The 26488-nt window shown below is 37.8% G+C and overlaps 1 protein-coding gene across 1 annotated transcript in view; it reads left to right on the forward strand.

Moving 5' to 3' along the window:
• The window catches only part of LOC115209496, a 111182-nt gene that overhangs the window by 13179 nt on the left and 71515 nt on the right, over nt 1-26488 (forward strand). Inside the window, exons 4-8 of the mRNA XM_036501658.1 lie at nt 2724-2750; nt 8455-9021; nt 11924-12034; nt 19043-19153; nt 25300-25410. Coding sequence (XP_036357551.1) covers nt 2724-2750; nt 8455-9021; nt 11924-12034; nt 19043-19153; nt 25300-25410 — 927 coding nt within the window. The remainder of the gene's footprint in view (nt 1-2723; nt 2751-8454; nt 9022-11923; nt 12035-19042; nt 19154-25299; nt 25411-26488) is intronic.

Here is a 26488-nt window from a genome sequence, read left to right on the forward strand (position 1 = left end):
ACAAAACTCCCTCTACCAATTCAGGGACGATAGAACCGGGAGCCAACGAATTAGTAAAGAAACTCTCTTTATTACAAAATACAGGCCCCTTCTGAACGCGTCTACGACAAACGATACATCCACCTCGGCCTTAGAATAACACAAATACACACGCAAAAAGTACATTCCTAAGAATCCATTAAAAATCAGCCCCAATCACTGCTATAATGCATAACATGCCAACTTTAAGTCATCCAACACCTCACTACTTTCACTCATTCATATTTTCCCTTCTTTTTATTTTTCTTCTTCTTCTTCTCCTACCCCTTCTCCTTCCTTCTCCTACCTAACTTTATCACTAATGCTTTTTAGTATAACACCTATGCAAATCCTATAAACAAACCTTTCAATAGAAATTTTTGAAAACGGTCCTTAAGTAACAAAACACTTTGATAAACTCAGTAGCGACGACAAACTTCATGCCACGACATACAGAGAGGATGCTCTTGAAGCCGAGAATTTGAACTTACGGAGACAATATTTACATATCGCCTGAGGAAACACAGCTAGATCTCATAATGTAGGGGAACGGTTGCGTAATGAAGTAGATTCACGCCTGCAGGACTTCGTTGTGTACAAACAATTGTAGTGATTGAAAATAAATGTCCGCCATGATTGATCGCTAAATCCACAAGTTTTTATATTCTTTCTTGCTGAAAAGCCTAGGTTTGAAATGTAAAAGACTTTCTCACTTTCCTGAGCGTGAAACAAATGCATCTGCTTGGTGTTCATACACCTGTCTTCGTCTTTTGTTTTATTAATAAATTTCAACTATATACACATTATATATTATATATATATATATATAATATATATATATATATATATATATATATATATTTTACACACACATAACACGAACACGCATACACACACACACACCCACACACACACACACACACACATACATTATATTATATATATATATAATAAGATTTAATCAATATAGGGTGCCAAAAAAATTTTGTTGTAGAATTTTTTGCCACCAGCGGCCCTAGTGGGAAAAATTAAATAGTCATAGACCATTTTTAAGTTCAACATCAACATCAAGGAACGGCCATAATAGGCCATTCCCCACTAGAAATAACAGCCAAAGCTTCAACCGCAAATAAAAGTCAATTCCGTAAACAGGAGAAAATTTAAAAAACATTTACCCTGTAATTTCTTATACGGTGCACCGTTTCGTCTGCTGTTTAATGGTAAACTAACCTGATTAAATTAAATCAAGCCAATCTTCCATAGGCCCTCAGATTCTTCAGTAAGAAATAGCCACAAGTCGGAACAGATATTTACACGAGGCATTTCCGACCCTGCCAAGTTAATATCTGACCTAAAATTTTCAAATCATCGCACTCGCGCCAAATTTATCGGCACCCTATATTGGCACCCTATTTTTGGCACCCTATATTGATTAATTATGAATTTTCTGGTTAATTCCGTAATGGAATCGACGGCTTATATTTATTTGCTGCCGATAAATTTGGCGCGAGTGCGATGATTGAAAATTTTAGGTCAGATATTAACTGGCAGGGTCGGAAATGCCTCGTGTAAATATCTGTTCCGACTTGTGGCTATTTCTTACTGAAGAATCTGAGGGCCTATGGAAGATTGGCTTGATTTATTTAATCAGGTTAGTTTACCATTAAACAGCAGACGAAACGGTGCACCGTATAAGAAATTACAGGGTAAATGTTTTTTAAATTTTCTCCTGTTTACGGAATTGACTGTTTTGCGGTTTTATTTTTTTTTGAAGCTTTGGCTGTTATTTCTAGTGGGTGAATGGCCTATTATGGCCGTTCCTTGATTGTTGATATATATATATATATATATATTTGATCAATGAGAATAGACAGCTCTTTTGAATGAGTTCATGTAGCCATTTTCAGGCTACTTTAAAACTTGAAACTCATATCAGAGTAAATCACTGTAACCACTACTATTAAGGATATAATAAAAATTATCCGCTCAAAAAAGCCATCTCTACTCATACGTCACAGTTTCAAGAATATTCAGTCATATTTCGCAATGACACTACATAAACCACAAGGATACACCATGCAGAATGTCTTAGTTATTTTGAGAAGCCAGAATCCCAGCATGGTAAAAAGCTTATGACTTTACCCGGGGAATAAGAAAGGAAAATGTTAAAGAAGGGAAAGTTTGTCAGAAATATTCGCATAAAACTCGGTCTCGTTTAAACAACCAAGAAGTACAGTTGTTGCTGTGCAATACGGGAAGCAGTATCAAAACCCTTTCAGACAATACTTTCATATTTATAATTTACTTTTTGCATTGAATAAATTAGTATTTGCCTTGTACAAATTAATGCAATGAAAAGTTAGATTAACACACACACACTTACTTATATTCATATATATATATATTCATATAAATATGTATGTATGTATATATATATATATATATATATATATATATATATATATATATATATATATATATATATATATGCATTATGATTCCCATTCAACTAAACTTTCAAAGAAGTCAGTGCACTATTTACTGGGCAACGCTGGGTAGCAATCTTGTACTTTATAATTTTAAATTGCAGTAAATCTACATGAATTGCATTAAATTGTCCAAAGAAAATTTCTTATTTTTTTGTCTGTTTCTGCTATAAGAAATAGTTTGGACTAATTTACTTTTACTTTCATTTTCCACTTAAGCACCAACGATGCCACCACCACTTAAAAGTAAGTAGCGTTTTCCATGCCCATTCGTCTGTTTATCTGTCAAGTTACTTATCGTTTGTTGATCACTATATATGTATCTAAGCTTACTTTGTGCCTCTCATCGATAAATTAGAAATTGCTAATTTAAAATTCAATGTACTACTACTACAACTACTACTAATACTACTACTATTGCTACTACTACTACTACAACTACTACTACTACTACCACTGCTGCTACATGATACTAATATTAATACTAATAATGATAATAAATGTAGCAATTTGAATTCTATGGAAGGAGATAAATCGATTACAATGGCCAGAGTTTCTGAGTGAATTATAACGCGTAGTATTTCGAAGTAGCTGCCTCAGTGTAAATTTGTTTTTCTGCTTTGTTTCGGTTAAAAGATATATATATATATATATATATATATATATATATATATATATATATATATATATATATATATATATACATATATATATATAATATATATATATATATAGGATGGAGGCTTAGCTCTGTTCTAGTCTGTTGACGTGTTGTTTTGCTTCTTCCGAGAGTTGTTAATTTTTGTCCAATGGAACTGAACCAAAGGCTTTTTTCAATATCGGCAAAGGACTGAGTGTTTTGCTGCGCTTTCGCTAACGCTTTTACTGCTGTAACTACTTTCATTGTTGTCGCTGCTGTTATTGCTTATTATTAGTACTGGAACTGTCTATTTCTGTTGCTACTGCTTGTTGCTCCAGTGGCATTGCGCTGGAAATGAATTCTTCTCTCCCACTGGAGATTGTATGGGTTTCTATGACATATCACCTCTGTTGCTGTTGACGTTGCTGTTCTTAGTGTTGTCGCTACTGCTGTAGCCGTTATTGTTAGTTACTACTACATGTGCATTATTGCGTAGTGGGAAGAGTTGAATTCAAATGAGGGTTACATTTTCTGCCTTCCTCACCTGTTGCCGGCTGGCAAAGGCGTAGCGCTTTTGAAAAGTTTGGCCACATATGTCAAATAAAAGAAACGGTTGATAAGTCCCTATAGTTCCGGCGTCGTTCATAACAAGGCAGAACAATAAAATCAATAAAAGTAAATCTCTAACTAGTAAACGACGCAGAAACTCAAGGAGCACCCAAAATGAGTTCAGACGAAAAACAACAATAATAACGACAACAAAGACAACAGCAACAATAATAGTAATGATAATAGTGGTGATAATAACGGTCACCCCGTCAATTTTGACGTTAGAATGTTTGAAGGAAACGTTAAGAAAATAAAGATTAATATTCAGAAGAATTAACACAAAATGTTATAGCATGAAAAGTCAAATTAAAAGTCAGTTGATTCTAGATGCAAAAGTGTCGAGCAGAATAGACTGTTCCGATCAAATAGACAGCGCCTATTTGAGGAAATAGAGGGAGGCCAACACTAGGAACTGTTTCCAGATGCGGAAGAAAGTAAAGAATTTTGAGGAAGGCTGTGAAACACTCCGGCGAGACATAAAGAAAGCGCGGAATGACTAACAAAGTTGGAAAGACAACTTGTAGCTGTACCAAGACAAAAAGACGTCAGAATTAATCTATATACAGTGAGACAGAAGTTTTAAAAAATAGCAAATTGGAAAGGACCAGGCCGGATGGAGTACAAGGCTGTTGGTTGAAGAGCGTTACACTGTTGCATGAAAGGTTCGCTTTGCAACTGGGTGACTACCTGCAGCAAGATCACGTCCTTGCCTGGATGACAAGTGGACGAACGCTACTATGCCTCAAGGATCCCTTCAAAGGGAAATTGGCATCAAATTTTCGACCCATACCCTGTTTACCACTAATGTAGAAGCTTATGACCGGTGTCTTGGAGGAAGAGTTATACAACCATCTGGAAAGTAACTATCTACTTCCAGAAGAACAGAAAGGATGCAGGCCTCAAAGAAGGCTAAGAAAAGTTCATATATCATAAAATGATATAAACAATGTAAAGAAACTTGACAATATAAAGAAACAATATAAGGAAATTTGACAGAAAATCTAAGAAGTTGTTGTCGATGTATTAAGCTCACCACCCGAAAGCTGATATCAACTGGCTGCACTTGAAGAGAGATCATGTAGAAGAGGCTTAATTGCAGTGGAAGAATGTGTACAGATGGAAAGAAAATGTCTAGTATAGTATTTACAAAGAAGAAAAACTACTAAAGGAGTTAATAAGAAACAAGTGATAAAGCGTATGATTGGAGAAAAGGACAAGAATGAAATCTTAAGAGAGCACGTCAGACAGATCGAAGAGAAACCTCTGCATAGCCATTTTTGGAGCGCCACTGAAGACGTATATAGAACGAAATCCTGTGCTTTGTAAAAAAACTGGGCAATTAAAAAAGGAAACGGAGAGCATAATCGTAGCAGCCCAAGATCAAGCGATAAAAACAAACAACATGAGAAACAAATATATAGGAGAGAATGTGTGGGAAAAATGTAGAGTCTATGGAAGTTGGAAAGAAAAATGTAGAGCCTATTGAAATTGACACATCGTGGAAGAATGCCCCAAATTGGCACAATATTAGAAATGGAGACACGACCAGTTTGTAAAAGTTTTATATTGGAAACTGTGCCAGAAATAGAGTTTTGAAGTTGGTACAATCATCACATGGCACAATCACCGAGTTGAAAGAGTACAGGAGTCGGAGAAATCCAAAGTTTTGTGATACTTTCCTATTCAAACTGACAAGAAGTTAGATAATAATAGACCAGATATGACAATTATAGATAAAGAAAAACGAAGTTGTTTACTTATCGCTCCATCATGTCCGTTTCATCCCAGGATCGTAAAGATAGAGAAAGAAAATAAAGAAAATACAATCCGTTAAAATTTGAAATCGGAAGAATTTGGAACATGCGGAAAATAAAGGTCGTGCCTATGATAATTAGTTTGTTGGGAACAGTAAGCCAAAATACAGACAAATGGTTGCAGGAGAATGAAATAGAATGCCCGATAGAGCTCCTATAGAAAGTTTGTTAGGAACAACAAGGATTACCAGAAGTATTCTAAGCACTTGGAAGACTGCTGAAAACTTGTGGATACCTAATGTTATAGGTAGTAACATTCTACCCACATAAATCCCACCAGGAATAAGACCGAACCTGAGTCAAACGAAAATAATAATAACTCATATCGTATGTGAATGTAGCATGCTGACACAAAAAGAATACAAAAGACATGACATTCTCGAGAGAGTAATCCATGGAGAGTTATGTAGAATGCTAGGATTTGAACATACTAATAACTGATATGAACATGAACCTAGTAAAGTACTAAAAGGTAAGAGATACAAGATGTTGAACATTCAGGCTGACAGAGTAATAGAGTCTAGAACGCCTGATTTCGTAGTAGTAGATAAAGAGAATAGAAAGTGCCAGATAATTGACTTTACTGTCCCAAATAATGAAAATATCAATATGAGAGGTATAGGAAAATAGCAAAGTACCAGGACCTAGCCATTGAATTGCGGAGATAATGGAAAGTGCGGGTAAAATGTAACCCAGTGAAGATCTGAACAGATTGATAGAGGAAATAGGCATAAAACCCAGTTTAGTATAGTCCAGGAAACTTAGGAGGGTTCTTGGCATCTAAGGTTACTTGTTATAGCCCAATGTTTGGATTTTTTCTCTTCCAACAGTCTAATCTGTTGAGTGCATGTGATGATAATAATAATAATAATGATAATAATAATAATAATAATAATAATAATAATAATAATATTAATAATAATAATAATAATAGTAATAATAAAAATGATAATAATGATGACAACAATAGTAAATATATTGGAGATCGGTTTTGGGTAAATAAATGCCCAATACTAATTATGATGAGAGACTGGGCAGTAAACCCAGATGGCATAAAATCATCTAAAGATAATATCATCAGACCGATGTAGAGATGATTGGAAGTAGTCCTTTTTGCAATGTAGACACACATTTTTGTTTCCCTCACACACCACCAGCTCTGTTCGACCATTGCTCCAAATTGCTCCCCAGATTATCAAAGAATGATAACCGCCATGTTTCATTGTTGGCTGCAATCTTTTCATGTCAAATTCTTGATTACAGAGAACAAAAATGAGAAAAAAAACTCGCATAATAATCGACATAGCAAGTCCCGGTGACATAGTAAGACCAAAGAAAAACAAAAGGAGAAAAGGGACCAACTATGACGATTTGAAGTGAGAAATATGCAGGTTATGTGAAATGAAGAGTGGTCGTGATACCAATAGTGACTGGCGCGCTTGGAAGTATCAGTGTCCGATTTCCAGCACGTCTTAAAAAGTTTCGTATAAATGTAATAGTAGAACACCTACCGAAATCACCATTACATATATATCTGTAAGAGTCGTCCGCATGATTGTTGACGCATGATTAGCAAGCAAGTGTCAATTGACACTTTCCATCATAGTCAACAAAATTAACTGAGAGTTTTCATTAAATGATAACAAACCTTTCTATCATAGGTACAAGGCCTGAAATTGGGTGGGTGAGACAGTCGATTGCTGCTGCTACTACAACTACTACTACTAATGGTTTCAAATTTTGGAACAAGGCCAGCAGTTTTGGAGGAGGGGTAAAATCGACTAAATCAACCCCAGCAATCAACTGGTACTTATTTTATCGACCCGAAATGATGAAAGGCAAAGTCATTTTAGAGGAATTTGAACTCGGAATGCAAAAGACGGTCGAATAAAAGAATTGCTTCTAACGAAGGTGCAATGCCTAAAATATGGTTGAAGGGAATAGTTGCTTAATACATGATTAGTACTTTATCACATCGAATCTAGGAGGTTGAAAGACAAGCTATACCTCAGTAAGATTTCAACGTAGAAGACAATGGACACTCAGTGAAATATTGGGTTGTCCGGAAAGTTCGTCCCGATTTATAGTAGCTTACATTTCGACTTATTTTAGAACATGTTTGAGTCCATAAAATAGGATTTGACTACACCTCCGTTTAGAGCACAGTTTAAGCTATCTTTACGGGGTAGATGGTTTATGTTCCTATAGCCTGTGTTCATTCTGTAAACCTTTAAAATGGCAGATAAGAAAGTTCATTTTCGGCACTTGATTCTTTGGGAACCAGACAAAAATTGCTGCAGCTCGGCTGGGAAGTGTTACCCCACCCTCCATATTCACCAGATATTGCTCCTTCGGATTTCCACTTATTCAGGTCTGTGCAGAATAGTCTTAATTGTAAAAATTTCAATTCCTTGGTTGACGTAAAGAGATACATCGATGAATTCTTTGCCATGAAACCACCTCAATTCTGCGAAGAGGGTATTTTCAAGTTAAAGGAAAGATGGAGGCGCATTGTGCATCAAAATGGTTCATATTTAGTTGATTAAAAATGTAATGACAAGTATTTATTGACCTTTTTCTTTCCTTTAACAATCGGCACGAACTTTCCGGACAACCTAATAAATACCTTTATGGGTCTCTGGCATCAAATCTTACAATCCTAATATTTAAATGTTCTACTGATTACAAATAGAACGAAATACATAGTTGAAATTGTAATAAAATTATAATTACAAAAATAGTACCAGTCATAATAATTGTGTCGATAATATTCGTAAAGAGGCGTATTACAAAAATATAAAACTGTACATATCAAATAGAAAATTTTAAATACATAAATAACAGCCTCACACGTCTTACCTTCTTTTTCAAATTGTCTCTGTTTTAGCCTGTGAAAATGCCGTTGCTGATGTTATGTTCGTGTTGGATGAATCTGGAAGTGTTGGAAGCAATAACTATAAAAAAATGAAGGAGTTTGTAAACCACATAGTGAAATCCTTTCCAATTGGTCCAAAACATGTTCGTGTCGGAGCTATTAGATTCGCAAAGGTTACAACTCCACAGTTTGCATTGAATAGCTATAATGACAAAAACTTAGTACTAAAAGGCATTAACAGTATACCCTACAGAGGTGGTAATACTAAAACGCACAAGGCCCTCAATTACCTGAGAACTACCTCATTTACACAAGCGGCAGGGGATAGAAAAGATGCCCCGAATATTGCTATTATTCTAACAGATGGCAAATCCAACAACCAAAGAGAAACAATTACGGCGGCAAGAAAATTACGAAACGCGAACGTGATTGTTTTTGCTATCGGAATCGGTAACAATCTTAACGAACTTGAGTTGAAAGAAATTGGTAATTCACCAACAGATAAATACGTGTTTACAGTGAAAGACTTTGATGCCTTAAAATCTATAGAAAGTGAATTAATAAAAAAAACTTGTGAGGGTATGTATGAAATTATTTATCACTAAATTGCTGTTCATCAACTGAAATATTCTGCTATTAGTATTTTAGCAGATTTATAGCAGTGTTATATTGTGTTGTATGAAAAACTCTTAAATATCGTCTATCTGAAACGTTTTATTGTTAGGGAATTATAACTACATGGAAAAATGCGAGCATGAAAAGTAATATTCTTAAGATTATAAACCTGCAAAAGTACAGGACAACTTATTACACCTGGAAAAGTATAGGACATGTTAAAATATTGCAGCAAAGAATTTATCACTCTTTACAGTTCTCATCTTTAAAATTTACTGTACAAAACTGTTCAACTAATTTGTAATTTGTCTAATTAGTCACTTTCTTCTGTATTTAAGGTAATAAATTAGCCAAATTCTACTTAAATAAGTATAGTGTTATTTGTAATATTAATATTCAAATTTTAATTTTAGCTGCAATATTCTAAGTAAAATGTTTCTTATTCTTTACTTTACTAGAAAGAATGGCATGTCCTATGCTTGTCCAGGTGTAATAACTTGTCCTGTAATTTACCATGTTATAATCTTAAGAATATTACTTTTCATGCTCGCATTTTTCCATGTAATCCATGATTTTTCCAGACATTGCTATTATAAGATCATTAATGTGTCAATAACTTAAGATTTTACCTTATAAATTACTGAAAGATAATATTTCAGTTTTTCCATGTAAGTGATGATAATATTTCAATTTTTTTTCATGTTTAATTTAGATATATGTGGTAGTTGAATTATTTTAGTATTACCCATCCACACCAAAGTAATGACAGGATTTTACCATTTGTTTGTTGCACCATGTCTCGCCTAAAGTTACAAACAACAAGACCACAAAACCATCAGTTACCACACTCACATTATCCTAGATTTTGAGTTGGTTATAATAGCACTGACTGCTGCTAATTTAGATCTATCAATAATTATTCAATACAACAGTATTTATAAAAGTATATCAGATATACACAAGTTAAAATTACCTATATCCCATTAATATAAATTTCATTTATGAAAAATCCCTTTTAAATCATTTTGAAATTTAAAAAGTAAATTTAAAAAGTAAATTCAGAATATAAGCACTTTTAACCAACGCCTTTTCTGGACAGACTTACTACATGCCTTCAAGTCTGCCCATAGAGACACAGCCAAAAATGATTATATATCTGAAGCATATAACGCTTTAATGAACTAGCCTGATTAAATAATTAACTAAAAAGAAGTTAATTAAAGCTGAAAAAGAAAATTTAAATTAAAAGTTAAACTTACCCTAATTCAACAGAATATTAAAAATAACTTTATTAAATATTTAATTAAAATTAAAATATACGGAAGGAAAAGTCGACTCAGAACGTAAAGATAAAACGAAATACGGCTGAGCATTTCGACCGGTTTGCTAATGTTTCGGATTGCTCGCCACCGTAGAATATAAGCATTCATTTTAGAAATATATTCTTAAAATGAATTAAAAATGTAATTCTAGTATTAAAGAATAATTTCACAATGAAAATATCATTTTAGAAATTTTAAGAACGTACTATAGCAATAAGCTTAGTAAGAAAAGAGAGAGAATGAGAAGTGAAGAATAAGAACAATTATAACAAACAACGGATTAATTTAAATACATCTCCCTTACTTACTTATTTTACATTTCATGACTGTTTACCTCAACTTTGTTTCTACTAATTTTTGTTGAATGCGACTAACGATTCTGAATTCCTCATGCAATTTTATATCGTTTACGCCCAAGAAAAGTATACTGTTATTTTAAAATTAAAACAAATATGCTAATTGAAAATGAACACCTGCCTTACTGCCCACCATTAGGCCTCACATATTTTGATGTAACTTTTTTTCTACTGAAACAAATCTCAAACTATTTATGCCTAAGTGTAGCTGAGGAGGTGCCCTCCTGAAAATTATTAACAGTTTGCAATTTAGTTGAGAACTGAATTAGTGGTGAAGCTTGGAAGCTGCTGCATTTGACGAAATGGTGAACTTAAGAATATATTCAACCACTACCGTGGTTGAATGATGGTACAAACACATAAAATATATAATTTCTATCCAGAAATATCTTTAAACTCAGTTTAGAAGTGATGTGTGTTCATTGTGGCCAGACAGTGATACTCTCCTTTTAAGCATGAAATCAAATAAATATTCCTTTCTATTAATAAACATGCCTGAAATTTCGGGGGAGGGGGCCAGTCGATAAGATCGACCCCACGACGCAATTGGTACTTAATTTATAGACCCTGAAAGAACAAAAGACAAATTCTACCTCGGCGGAATTTGTACTCAGAACGTAGCGACGGGCGAAATACCGCCAAGCATTTCGTCCAGCGTTCTAGTAATTCTGCCAGCTCACCGCCAGCAATAAATATTTATTTCTTTATTGCCCACAGGAAGGCTAAACATAGAGGCTCTAACAAGGTAAGACAAAGAGATTAAGTCGATGAAATTGACCCCAGTGCGTAACTGATACTTATTTAATCGACCGCGAAAGAATGAAAGGCAAAGCGACCTCGGCGGAATTTGAACCCGGATCGTAGCGATGGGCGAAATACCGCCAAGCATTTCGCCCAGCGTGCGAAAGACTCTGCCAGCTCACCGCTTTCAATAAATATTCGTTTCTACTCTAGACATAAGCCCCCTCCTCCTCCTCCTCCTCTCATCCTACTACTACTATTACTACTACTACTACTACTACTACTACTACTAATGCTACTACCACAACTGTTGTCGGTAAGACATTCATTTATCCATTTTAACGCATTCATGTCAGGGATTCCAATGAATCATTAGAATTGTAGAAATTTTCACTTCGAGAAATCATACTGGAAATATTGTTTGAATTTTGAAATATTGACTTCTAGCTGACCCATGTGACGCGAAACCATGCAAGAATAGTGGAGTGTGCAAAAGTAAAGGCAATTCGTACACGTGTACATGCAAAACTGGATATTCTGGAGAAAATTGTGATAAAGGTAAGAAATTATTATAAACTTTTGGATTAATATGTATTTCATTTACATACGAAATACCAGATCTTTCTCAAACATGATATTTGTTTCTCCAGCGACAAGATTCAGCAATTGTACATTTATAAGTGCGTAAGACGCCACAGAAATATGTTACATATATTTATGTATGTGTATATATATATTTTTATATATATATATATATATATTATATATTATATATATATATTATATATATATATATATATATATGTGTGTGTGTGTGGTGTGTGTGTGTAATATTGTCTCTAATTTAATATTTATATTTATACTGTAAAATCAGATTTAATCCTAAATCTAATTTTCCCTGTAAGTTTGGATTTACTCCCTAATATTACTATTATATATATATATATATATGTATATATATATATATATATATTATATATATATATTATATATATATATATATATATTTATATATATATATATATATGTGTGAGTGTGTGTGAATGAGTGTGTGTGTATGGATATATATTTATATATATGCATACATACAGACAGTTCGACACACACACACACTTAATTTGTTTCTGGTGTTCGCTGAATTCTCCCCTAGAGAACATTCTTTGTAGTTTGATCGTTGATGATCTATTTCTAGCATGCGGCCGACTACCTAGCGGTTTGCCCTGTCAATATACACATGTATTAGAATTTTCTCTGATTTTTCAGATTTTTGTATGCTAGACTACTGGTTTTAAATTAATATTAATTTATCTCCCTCATTATTTAAATATATATATATATCTCCTTAAATCCTTAATCCTTAAAAATATTTCAACCCGAAGGCTGCGGCCATGCTGGGGCACCACCGTTGAATGTGCTACACTAGTATGTGAAACCACCTCTGATATGTGGCACCGGTGCCGCTGCCCGCATCTGTGTTTCCTGCTGAGAGGTAGGTTCATCTGGGACCCTTGACAAGAAGAGATCCAGTTTAGTTTTAAAGAAACCCACATCCAAACCATGCAGGTCTCTCAGGTATTTAGGAAGGATATTGAAGAGCCGTGGTCCTCTGAAACCCAAGCTGTTGCAGTATCTGGTCCTGTATTTTGATGGTGATGTTGGGATCTTTTGCACCATGCAGTGGCGCCTCGTTCTGCGGTTGGGGTAACTTTGAATGCCAAAGTTTGGGACAAGACCCTCTAGGATTTTCCAGATGTATATCACTGCATATCTCTCCCGCCTTCGCTCCAAGGAGAAGAGTTTTAATACTTTCAGTCTTTCCCAGTAGCTGATATGTTGCATTGAGACGATCTTCTTAGTGTAGCTTCGTTGAATTGCTTCGAGTTCTGCTGTTAAATTTATATTGTGTGGTGACCATAGTTGGGAGCAGTACTCCAAGTGGCTGAGGATGGATGTCTTCCAAAGGACCATCAGTGTCTTCTTCTCTCTTGTTCTGAAAGTTCGGAGAATCCATCCAGCTAGCCGTCTGCGTTTTATTATCAAATTAGTAATATGCACTTGGAAAGATGCATCATTGCTCATGTCAATGCCCAGGTCACGCACTGATTTTGACGCAGGAATAACAATTCTTCCTGGGCCAGTGTATCCGATCTGCAAGTCGTTTACCTTTGTGTGCCGGTAGAGCAGGGTCTGGAACTTCCCTGCATTAAACTGCATGTTGTTGTCCTCAGCCTACACGTATATTGTATCCAACTGCCGTTGCAGATGTGCAATATTTCCAGGGTTTTGTATTGTGAGGGAGACTTTTGTGCATTCTGCATAGCTAACAAGGGTGGCCATCTTAGCAACTGAGGGCATGTCTGAAAGGGCCACTATGAACAGCAGTGGCCCCAAGAGAGTGCGCTTTGGAACACCGCTTGTTATTTGTGTTTCCTTGGAGGTGGCTCCATTGGCCACAACTGCCTGCCTTCTATCTTTTAGGAAGTTCTGCAGCCACTCTCCAAGTTTTCCGCCTATGCCGAGACCATACAGTTTGGGACTGATCATACCATGGTCGACTTAATCAAAGGCTTTTGCAAAGTCGAGATATATCACATCTACAGTTGAGCCATTTAGTAGCTGTTTTAACACCCAGTCATAGAGTTGCAGGAGCTGTGTTAGGCAGCTTCTACCTGGTCGAAGTCCATGCTGGATGTCAGTCAGCAAGTCATTTTCTTCAAGGAGCATGATTAGTTTCTTACGGATTATTCGTTCCATGACTTTGCAGATGTGTGAGGTCGGAAAGATAGGCCTATAATTTTTAGCATCTGCTCTGCTTCCTCCCTTATGGATAGGCATATTACCCCCTCTTTCAATTTGACTGAAAAAGAAGCTGTAGCGGTTTTGGAAGGGCTCGTTTGCATGATTTGAGAAGGATCGCTGGAAATCCATCAGGTCCAGCAGTTGAGTTTGTGTCAATCTCATCTATGGCCAGTGTGATATCATCATCTTCAATGTTGATGTACTCAATTTTTGCCTCTTTGGCCACAGGTAAAGTGGCAAAGAATTCTTCTGGTTTGTTTACTTGCCTGTGCCCTAGAGCTGTAGTGAACACACTTTGGAACTGATCGATCAGTATTTCACTTATCCTCGTGGGATTTCCTGTGAGAGAGCCATCTTTTTGGAAGAGAGGTCCCATTCTCTGGCGCACTGCGGCTGTCTCTTTGGCAAACTTAAAGAAAGATTTAGGGTTTGACTTGATATTTTCTATTACCCAAGCTTCTTTATCTGCTCTCTCCTTTTCATGAGACTGATGCAGACTTTTCTCAATTTCCATTAGCATTCTCTCCAGGTGAGGCTTCTCACCACTTTTGCTGTGCTTGCTCAGGCGGTTCGCAATCCTTGTCCATCCTCTCATAAGAATCTTCCTTTCTCTAGGGATCCTGTTTTTGTGTGTGCTGGCCCTGCACCCCGGGACATATTTGTCACATATGGTTTGTATTATGGACATGAAACGTTTGTGTTTCATGTCAATGTCTGTTTGAGGATCTCTTCATCCCTGGGAGCATCTGTCCCCCGGGCCATTCCACATTGGGGAAGTTAAAGTCACCCATGAAGAATACACTGTTGTGTTGTTCCAGTTTGGTGAGAACTTCTATTTTTGTAAGGCAGTCTTCAAACATCCCTGTGTGATTTGGGGCATCCGCTGGGCGATATGTAGTACATATGACGATATTCAATTGTCTTATGTGTACAATTTGAGTGTAACACACTGAGTTTGAATATGACAACAGGACCTGGAGCGTGAGGTCATCTCGTATGTACACTGCAACTCCACCATATCTCCTCCCTTTTCTATCTGAGCGTAGGGTAACATATTGCGGTTTGTTTATTTCTGCGTCCCCTATATCAGGTCCAAGATGCGTTTCTATGAGTGCCATGCATATAGCTTGATTGCATTCCGCAAGGTCTTTCAGGAATGAGATTTTCCTTTTACAGTTGCCGCACAGCCCTCCTACGTTCAGTAGAAATATTTTTTGGCGCATCGTAAAAGTTCATACATACGTTTACATACGCGCGTATGTAGACGTATGTATGGACTTTTACTTTGCGTGTGTGTGTGCGTGTGTGTGTGTGGGGGGGTTGTATACATATATATGCATATACATTTGGCGAAAGATGCGAGTGAAGATGTGTACGTTTTCATAGTGATGTATGCGTACGCAAGTGCGTACGTATGAACAGGCGGTCTTAGGCGTTTACTATGAACTTTTAACCTTATCTTAATTAGCGATCATTCGAATTAGCGCTTTTGTATAAATAGCGGTCTATAACACAGTAATTTCCCTTTGTATAACGGTCTTTTTTCATAGCATTTTTCAGATGGCCGGATAAATGAAGAGATGGTGGTGTGGATTTCCACCTCGGCATCCGAAACTCAGAGTTTTATCTTGGCTACCGATAATTGTCACATTATATTAACAGATATATATATATATATATATATATATATATATATATATATATATATATATATATATATATCCACACACGATCATACATGCCCTGACACATACATACATACGTACATGCATATATATATATATATATACATACACATACGCAAAGATATATGTGTGTGAGTGTGTGTGTGTGTGTATAGTTAATCCCAAAAGAGAACAAACATGACTCACATGTGGTTGCACTTACACATCCCTATCCATCCATCCATCCATCCATCCAACCATCTATCTATCTATCTATCTATCTATCTATCTATCTATCTATCTATCTATCTATCTATCTATCTATCTATCTATCTATCTCTCTCTCTCTATATATATATACATATATATATATATATCCACATACGATCATACATACACAGATACATATACACATACATATATAAATACATACACATAAACAAAGATATATATGTATATAGACATATATTATCGTATCTCTCTTACTCTCTCTCTCTCTCTCTCTCTCTCTCTCTATATATATATATATATATATGTGTGTGTGTGTGTGTGTATATATGTATGTATTTATGCATGAGGAGACCCCACATGAATGAACATGGGATTGCACCTAGAAAGTTACCCTCCGAGGCACAAGTCCGGGCAAGGTTGTTTCTGGAAGGCCAGCAATCGCCCATGCACACCGGCCTCTCATCCCCAGAGGAGAAAGTAAAAACAGCTGATAGAATATACGTATGCACCCCCTCCGAACATGTGCATAAATGTATATGCTCACTCACACTCGCGTAAAGCACATACGTGCACACTCAAAGACATACCTATATGTATACACTAGCAGTATCGCCCGGCGTTGCTCAGGTTTGTAAGGGAAATAACTATAAAGCATTTTTAGAGAGTTATAGCCAAAAAATAGCAAAAAAATGGAAAAAAAATGATGTTTGTTAATTTTTTGAGGGTTAAAAAAGGTGGAGTTGCGTCCCCTAGACGGTCTGTGGTTTGGGTTTCTGATTCTCGACCCCATGTCAATTTATCGATTTTTTCAGAACTGGGGGAACTTTTCAAAATATCGCTGCGTTAGTTTTGAATATGACTTGGGCTATGTGTGTGTCAAGTTTCATCAGAATCGGTTGAAAGCCGTGGTCAGAGTGAGGGTACGAGAAAACAGACACAAGAAACGCACGACAAACTGCCGTTTATTATAGAGGATATATATAAACCATATACGGTACACGTATATATAACCGAACACACACACACACACACACACACACACACAACACACACACACACCCATACGCGCACAGTTATGTTCATATACACGTCTATTACGCACATGCACGAAAAATGCAGAGTGAAAGGTAATATAGAGAAAATATGTAAAGTAGCCCCTTCGGTCATGAATTACCGTGATTGTACCTAGAAAGCTCCCCTCCAAGGCACAGTCCGAGAGAGTATGTATGTAGGAACAGAATTCGGCCATGCATACAGCCTCCCATCTCCATGCCAGCGAGGTTATCGAGGGAAAGGCAAAGGCCGTTACAACTTGGCACCAGTGATGTCGTAACTCCTATCTACAGCTGAATGAACTGGAGCAACATGAAATAAAGCGCGTTGCTTAAGATCACAACATACAGCACGGTCTGACAATCGAATTCACTGACTCATGATTGTGATCCCGACGCTCTAACCACTGAGCTATGCGCCCTCCCCACGCTGGAATATCGATGCGTATCCCCAACACCTTGCTATTCCTTCTCTTTCTCTCCCTCTCTTTCCACCTTCCGCTCGATATGCTACGCTTTCGTAAAACACACGACTTCCATGATTTCTATTTAACACCCCAAATATGCGTAAACTCGTGTCTGTCATTTGAAACTCTGTGATAGCCCTGTCTTTGATCCAGTTCCTTGATATATCTATAGATATGTAGATTTCTTTATGTTTGCTAAAACATTGCGATCTTCATAGATTTCTCTATCTTAGCTAGCTGAGATATTTACAGAGAATTTCTATTGTTTCGCTAAACATTACCTTAGCTATGCACAGTCCAACCTGTCCCCGCAGTTCTACACGCTTACATTTTCATATTAAGGGCCAAACCAACACCACCAGCAATATGTTTACAAATGTACGTAACTATTCGTACATTGATCTGTTAACTACTCGCTTTATCTATATCTCTGCTTATTTCAGTGTTTTCGGAAGAATATTTCAATGTACTACTACTACTACTACTACTACTACTACTACTACTACTACTACTACGACGACGACGACTAACGCTGCTACCACCACCAAAACCACCACCACCACCGACACCACCACCACTACTACTGCTACTACGACGACTACCGCCACCGCTGCCACCAACTCCACCACCACCACTACTACTACTACTACTACCACTACTACGACTACTACTACGACGACGACTACCGCCACCGCCACCGCTGCCACCAACACCACCACCACCATCACCACCACCACTAGTACTACTACTACTACTACTACTACGACTACTACTACGACGACGACTACCGCCACCGCTGCCACCACTCCCAGCCCACCACCACCACCACCACCACCACCACCACTACTACTACTACTACGACGACGACGACAACTACCTCCACCGCTGCCAACAACACCACCACCACCACCACCACCACCACCACCACCAATACCACCACCACCACCACCACCACCACAAAACCACCACCACTACTACTACTACTACTACTACTACGACTACTACTACGAGGAGGACTACCGCCACCGCTGCCACCACTCCCACCCCACCACCACCACCACCACCACTACTACTACTACTACGACGACGACGACAACTACCGCCACCGCTGCCACCACCACCACCACCACCACCACCAATACCACCACCACCACCACCACCACCACCACCACCACTACTACTACTAATACTACTACTACGCTACATGTATTTTCAGAATATTTTGTCGATAAGACTTTATTTTCTATTCCAACGTATTCGTCGACTTCCGTAACTCTCTAGAATTGTAGACATTTTCACTTTTGATCAGTCATACTTGAAATATTGTTTTATTTTTGATATATTGTCTTCTAGTTGATCCGTGTGCCGCAAGCCCATGCAAGAATGGAGGAGTGTGCGAAAGTAATGGCAATTCGTACAAGTGTACATGCAAGGCTGGATATTCTGGGACAAATTGTGATACAGGTAAGAATTTATTACAAACTTACGAATAAATATGTATTTCCTTGATCTATAAAATAGTAGATACTTCTTAAATGATTCTGCTATTGTTAAAGCGGTTACCATTTTAAAACGCAACCACTTAAACAATAGCAGAATCACCATTCCACTACATCTATAAATTCAAAGAAGTGAATCATCATCCCACTACCACTGCACATTCAAGGAAGTTTGACAACGGTCATTAAGTAACAAAACACTTTGATAAACTCAGTGGTGACGACATACAGAGAGGATGCTCTTGAAGCCGAGAATTTGAACTTACGGAGACAATATTTACATATCGCCTGAGGAAACATAGCTAGTTCTCATAATGCAGGGAAACGGTTGCGTAATGAAGTAGCTTCACGCCTGGAGGACTACGCTGTGTACAAACCAATTGTAGTGATTGAAAACAAATGTCCGCCATGATTGATCGCTAAATCCACAAGTTTTTATATTCTTTCTCTACTTAATTCTACTTAAATCTTTCTGCTGAAAAGCCTTGGTTCGAAACATAAAAGACTTTCTCACTTTCCCGAGCGTGAAACTAATACATCTGCTTGGTGTTCATACACCAGTCTTCGTCTTTTGTTTTTCAATAAATTTCAACTATATATAAATATATACATATATATATTTACACACACACACACACACACACACACACACCACACACACACACACACACACACACACACACCACACACACACACACACACACACACATAAACACATACACACACACACATATATATATTCGAAGAATGAGTATAGACAACGCTTTTGAATGAGTTCATGTAGCCATTTTCAGGCTACTTTAAAACTTGAAACTCATATCAGAGTAACTCACTGTAAACACTATTATTAAGATTATAATAAAAATTATCCCCTCAAAAAAGCCATATAAACTCATACTTTCAAATATATATAATACTGTCCGAGGAACTTTCCCTTTATTATTCTAAGTTTGAATGGCACGTACGGTGACGAGGCAAGTTAGAGTCTACTATTTGAAAAAAGGCTTTGGTTAAGCGCTTAACGTTTAAAGAATATATGTATGCACCCCCTCTGAACATGTGCATAAATGTATATGCTCACTCACACTCGCGTAAAGCACATACGTGCACACTCAAAGACATACCTATATGTATACATATATATATAACCATACACATGTACATGTATATATAACCGAACACACGCACACACACACATACACACACACATACACACACACCCATACGCGCACAGTTATGTTCATATACACGTCTATATACGCACATGCACGAAAAATGCAGAGTGAAAGGTAATATAGAGACTTACCATGTGATTGTACCTAGAAAGCTCCCCTCCAAGGCACAAGTCCGAGAGAGTCTGTTTATGTAGGAACAGAATTCGGCCATGCATACCAGCCTCCCATCTCCATGCCAGCGAGGTTATCCAAGGGAAAGGCAAAGGCCGATACAACTTGGCACCAGTGATGTCGTAACTCCTATCTACAGCTGAATGAACTGGAGCAACATGAAATAAAGCGCGTTGCTTAAGATCACAACATACAGCACGGTCTGACAATCGAATTCACTGACTCATGATTGTGATCCCGACGCTCTAACCACTGAGCTATGCGCTCTCCCCACGCTGGAATATCGATGCGTATCCCCAACACCTTCCTATTCCTTCTCTTTCTCTCCCTCTCTTTCCACCTTCCGCTCGATATGCTACGCTTTCGTAAAACACACGACTTCCATGATTTCTATTTAACACCCCAAATATGCGTAAACTCGTGTCTGTCATTTGAAACTTTGTGATAGCCCTGTCTATGATCCAGTTCCTTGATATATCTATAGATATGTAGATTTCTTTATGTTTGCTAAAACATTGCGATCTTCATAGATTTCTCTATCTTAGCTAGCTGAGATATTTACAGAGAATTTCTATTGTTTCGCTAAACATTACCTTAGCTATGCACAGTCCAACCTGTCCCCGCAGTTCTACACGCTTACATTTTCATATTAAGGGCCAAACCAACACCACCAGCAATATGTTTATAAATGTACGTAACTATTCGTACATTGATCTGTTAACTACTCGCTTTATCTATATCTCTGCTTATTTCAGTGTTTTCGGAAGAATATTTCAATGTACTACTACTACTACTACTACTACTACTACTACTACTACTACTACTACTACTACTACTACTACTATTACTACTACTACTACTACAACTACTACTACGACGACGACGACTAACGCTGCTACCACCACCAAAACCACCACCACCACCGACACCACCACCACTACTACTGCTACTACGACGACTACCGCCACCGCTGCCACCAACTCCACCAACACCACCACCACTACTACTACTACTACTACTACTACTACTACGACTACTACTACGACGACGACTACCGCCACCGCCACCGCTGCCACCAACACCACCACCACCATCACCACCACCAGTAGTACTACTACTACTACTACTACTACTACTACGACTACTACTACGACGACGACTACCGCCACCGCTGCCACCACTCCCAGCCCACCACCACCACCACCACCACCACCACCACCACCACCACCACCACCACTACTACTACTACTACGACGACGACGACAACTACCTCCACCGCTGCCACCAACACCACCACCACCACCACCACCACCAAAACCACCACCACTACTACTACTACTACTACTACTACTACGACTACTACTAATACTACTACTACTACTACTACGACTACTACTACTACTACTACGACTACTACTACGAGGACGACTACCGCCACCGCTGCCACCACTCCCACCCCACCACCACCACCACCACCACCACCACTACTACTACTACTACTACGACGACGACAACTACCGCCACCGCTGCCACCACCACCACCACCACCACCACCACCAATACCACCACCACCACACCACCACCACCACCACCACCACCACCACTACTACTACTACTACTACTACTACTACTACTACTACGCTACATGTATTTTCAGAATATTTTGTCGATAAGACGTTATTTTCTATTCCAACGTATTCGTCGACTTCCGTAACTCTCTAGAATTGTAGACATTTTCACTTTTGATCAGTCATACTTGAAATATTGTTTTATTTTTGATATATTGTCTTCTAGTTGATCCGTGTGCCGCAAGCCCATGCAAGAATGGAGGAGTGTGCGAAAGTAATGGCAATTCGTACAAGTGTACATGCAAGGCTGGATATTGGGACAAATTGTGATACAGGTAAGATTTATTACAAACTTACGAATAAATATGTATTTCCTTGATCTATAAAATAGTAGATACTTCTTAAATGATTCTGCTATTGTTAAAGCGGTTACCATTTTAAAACGCAACCACTTAAACAATAGCAGAATCACCATTCCACTACATCTATAAATTCAAAGAAGTGAATCATCATCCCACTACCACTGCACATTCAAGGAAGTTTGACAACGGTCATTAAGTAACAAAACACTTTGATAAACTCAGTGGTGACGACATACAGAGAGGATGCTCTTGAAGCCGAGAATTTGAACTTATGGAGGACAATATTTACATATCGCTGAGGAAACATAGCTAGTTCTCATAAACAGGGAAACGGTTGCGTAAGTGAGTAGCTCACGCCTGGAGGACTACGTTGTGTACAAACCAATTGTAGTGATTGAAAACAAATGTCCGCCATGATTGATCGCTAAATCCACAAGTTTTTATATTCTTTCTCTACTTAATTCTACTTAAATCTTTCTGCTGAAAAGCCTTGGTTCGAAACATAAAAGACTTTCTCACTTTCCCGAGCGTGAAACTATACATCTGCTTGGTGTTCATACATCAGTCTTCGTCTTTTGTTTTTCATAAATTTCAACTATATATAATATATACATATAATATTTACACACACACACACACACACCACACACACAAACACACACACACATACACACACACACACACACACACACACACACACATAAACACATATACACACACACATATATATATATTCGAAGAATGAGTATAGACAACGCTTTTGAATGAGTTCATGTAGCCATTTTCAGGCTACTTTAAAACTTGAAACTCATATCAGAGTAACTCACTGTAAACACTATTATTAAGATTATAATAAAAATTATCCCCTCAAAAAAGCCATATAAACTCATACTTTCAAATATATATAATACTGTCCGAGGAACTTTCCCTTTATTATTCTAAGTTTGAATGACACGTACGGTGACGTGGCAAGTTAGAGTCTACTATTTGAAAAAAGGCTTCGGTTAAGCGCTTAACGTTTAAAGAATATATGTATGCACCCCCTCTGAACATGTGCATAAATGTATATGCTCACTCACACTCGCGTAAAGCACATACGTGCACACTCAAAGACATACCTATATGTATACATATATATATAACCATACACATGTACATGTATATATAACCGAACACACGCACACACACACATACACACACACATACACACACACCCATACGCGCACAGTTATGTTCATATACACGTCTATATACGCACATGCACGAAAAATGCAGAGTGAAAGGTAATATAGAGAAAAATATGTAAAAGTAGCCCCTTCGGTCATGACTTACCATGTGATTGTACCTAGAAAGCTCCCCTCCAAGGCACAAGTCCGAGAGAGTATGTTTATGTAGGAACAGAATTCGGCCATGCATACCAGCCTCCCATCTCCATGCCAGCGAGGTTATCCAAGGGAAAGGCAAAGGCCGATACAACTTGGCACCAGTGATGTCGTAACTCCTATTACAGCTGAATGAACTGAAGAGCAGCAACATGAAATAAAGCGCGTTGCTTAAGATCACAACATACAGCACGGTCTGACAATCGAATTCACTGACTCATGATTGTGATCCCGACGCTCTAACCACTGAGCTATGCGCTCTCCCCACGCTGGAATATCGATGCGTATCCCCAACTCCTTCCTATTCCTTCTCTTTCTCTCCCTCTCTTTCCACCTTCCGCTCGATATGCGACGCTTTCGTAAAACATACGACTTCCATGATTTCTATTTAACACCCCAAATATGCGTAAACTCGTGTCTGTCATTTGAAACTTTGTGATAGCCCTGTCTATGATCCAGTTCCTTGATATATCTATAGATATGTAGATTTTTTTTATGTTTGCTAAAACATTGCGATCTTCATAGATTACTCTATCTTAGTTAGCTGAGATATTTACAGAGAATTTTTATTGTTTTGCTAAACATTACCTTAGCTATGCACAGTCCAACCTGTCCCCGCAGTTCTACACGCTTACATTTTCATATTAAGGGCCAAACCAACACCACCAGCAATATGTTTATAAATGTACGTAACTATTCGTACATTGATCTGTTAACTACTCGCTTTATCTATATCTCTGCTTATTTCAGTGTTTTCGGAAGAATATTTCAATGTACTACTACTACTACTACTACTACTACTACTACTACTACTACTACTACTACTACTACTACTACTACTACTACTACTACTACTACTACTACTACGACGACGACGACGACGACGACGACGACGATGACTAACGCTGCTACCACCACCAAAACCACCACCACCACCACCACCACCACCACCACTACTACTACTACAACTACTACTGCTACTACGACGACTACCGCCACCGCTGCCACCACCACCACTACTACTACTACTACTACTACTACTACTACTACGACGACGACGACTACCGCCACCGCTGCCACCACTCCCACCCCACACCACCACCACCACTCCCACCCCACCACCACCACCACCACCACTCCCACCCCACCACCACCACCACCACTACTACTACTACTACAACGACGACGACCGCCACCGTTGCCACCACCATCACCAATACCACCACCACCACCACCACCACCACCACCACCACCACCACCACCACCACTAACTACTACTACTACTACTACTACTACTACGCTACATGTATTTTCAGAATATTTTGTCGATAAGACGTTATTTTCTATTCCAACGTATTCGTCGACTTCCGTGACTCTCTAGAATTGTTGACATTTTCACTTTTGGTCAGTCATACTTGAAATATTGTTTTATTTTTGATATATTGTCTTCTAGTTGATCCGTGTGCCGCAAGCCCATGCAAGAATGGAGGAGTGTGCGAAAGTAATGGCAATTCGTACAAGTGTACATGCAAGGCTGGATATTCTGGGACAAATTGTGATACAGGTAAGAATTTATTACAAACTTACGAATAAATATGTATTTCATTGATCTATGAAATAGTAGATACTTCTTAAATGATTCTGCTATTGTTAAAGTGGTTACCATTTTAAAACGCAACCTCTTAAACAATAGCAGAATCACCATTCCGCTACATCTACAAATTCAAAGCAGTGGATCACCATCCCACTACCACTGCACATTCAAGGAAGTTTGACAACGGTCATTAAGTAACAAGACACTTTGATAAACTCAGTGGCGACGACATACAGAGAGGATGCTCTTGAAGCCGAGAATTTGAACTTACGGAGACAATATTTACATATCGCCTGAGGAAACATAGCTAGATCTCATAATGCAGGGAAACGGTTGCGTAATGAAGTAGCTTCACGCCTGGAGGACTACGTTGTGTACAAACCAATTGTAGTGATTGAAAACAAATGTCCGCCATGATTGATCGCTAAATCCACAAGTTTTTATATTCTTTCTCTACTTAATTCTACTTAAATCTTTCTGCTGAAAAGCCTTGGTTCGAAACATAAAAGACTTTCTCACTTTCCCGAGCGTGAAACTAATACATCTGCTTGGTGTTCATACACCAGTCTTCGTCTTTTGTTTTTCAATAAATTTCAACTATATATAAATATATACATATATATATTTACACACATACACACACACACACACACACACACACACACACACACACACATAAACACATATACACACACACATATATATATTCGAAGAATGAGTATAGACAACGCTTTTGAATGAGTTCATGTAGCCATTTTCAGGCTACTTTAAAACTTGAAACTCATATCAGAGTAACTCACTGTAAACACTATTATTAAGATTATAATAAAAATTATCCCCCCAAAAAAGACATATACACTCATAATTTCAAATATATATAATACTGTCCGAGGAACTTTCCCTTTATTATTCTAAGTTTGAATGGCACGTACGGTGACGTGGCAAGTTAGAGTCTACTATTTGAAAAAAGGTTTTGGTTAAGCCCTTAACGTTTATAGCGAATTTGGGTGTACACCAGAATATCGATCTGACCCCGCTTTTATTAGGT

Source organism: Octopus sinensis, linkage group LG3 (assembly GCF_006345805.1).
Source record: "Octopus sinensis linkage group LG3, ASM634580v1, whole genome shotgun sequence".
Classification (NCBI taxonomy): domain Eukaryota; kingdom Metazoa; phylum Mollusca; class Cephalopoda; order Octopoda; family Octopodidae; genus Octopus; species Octopus sinensis.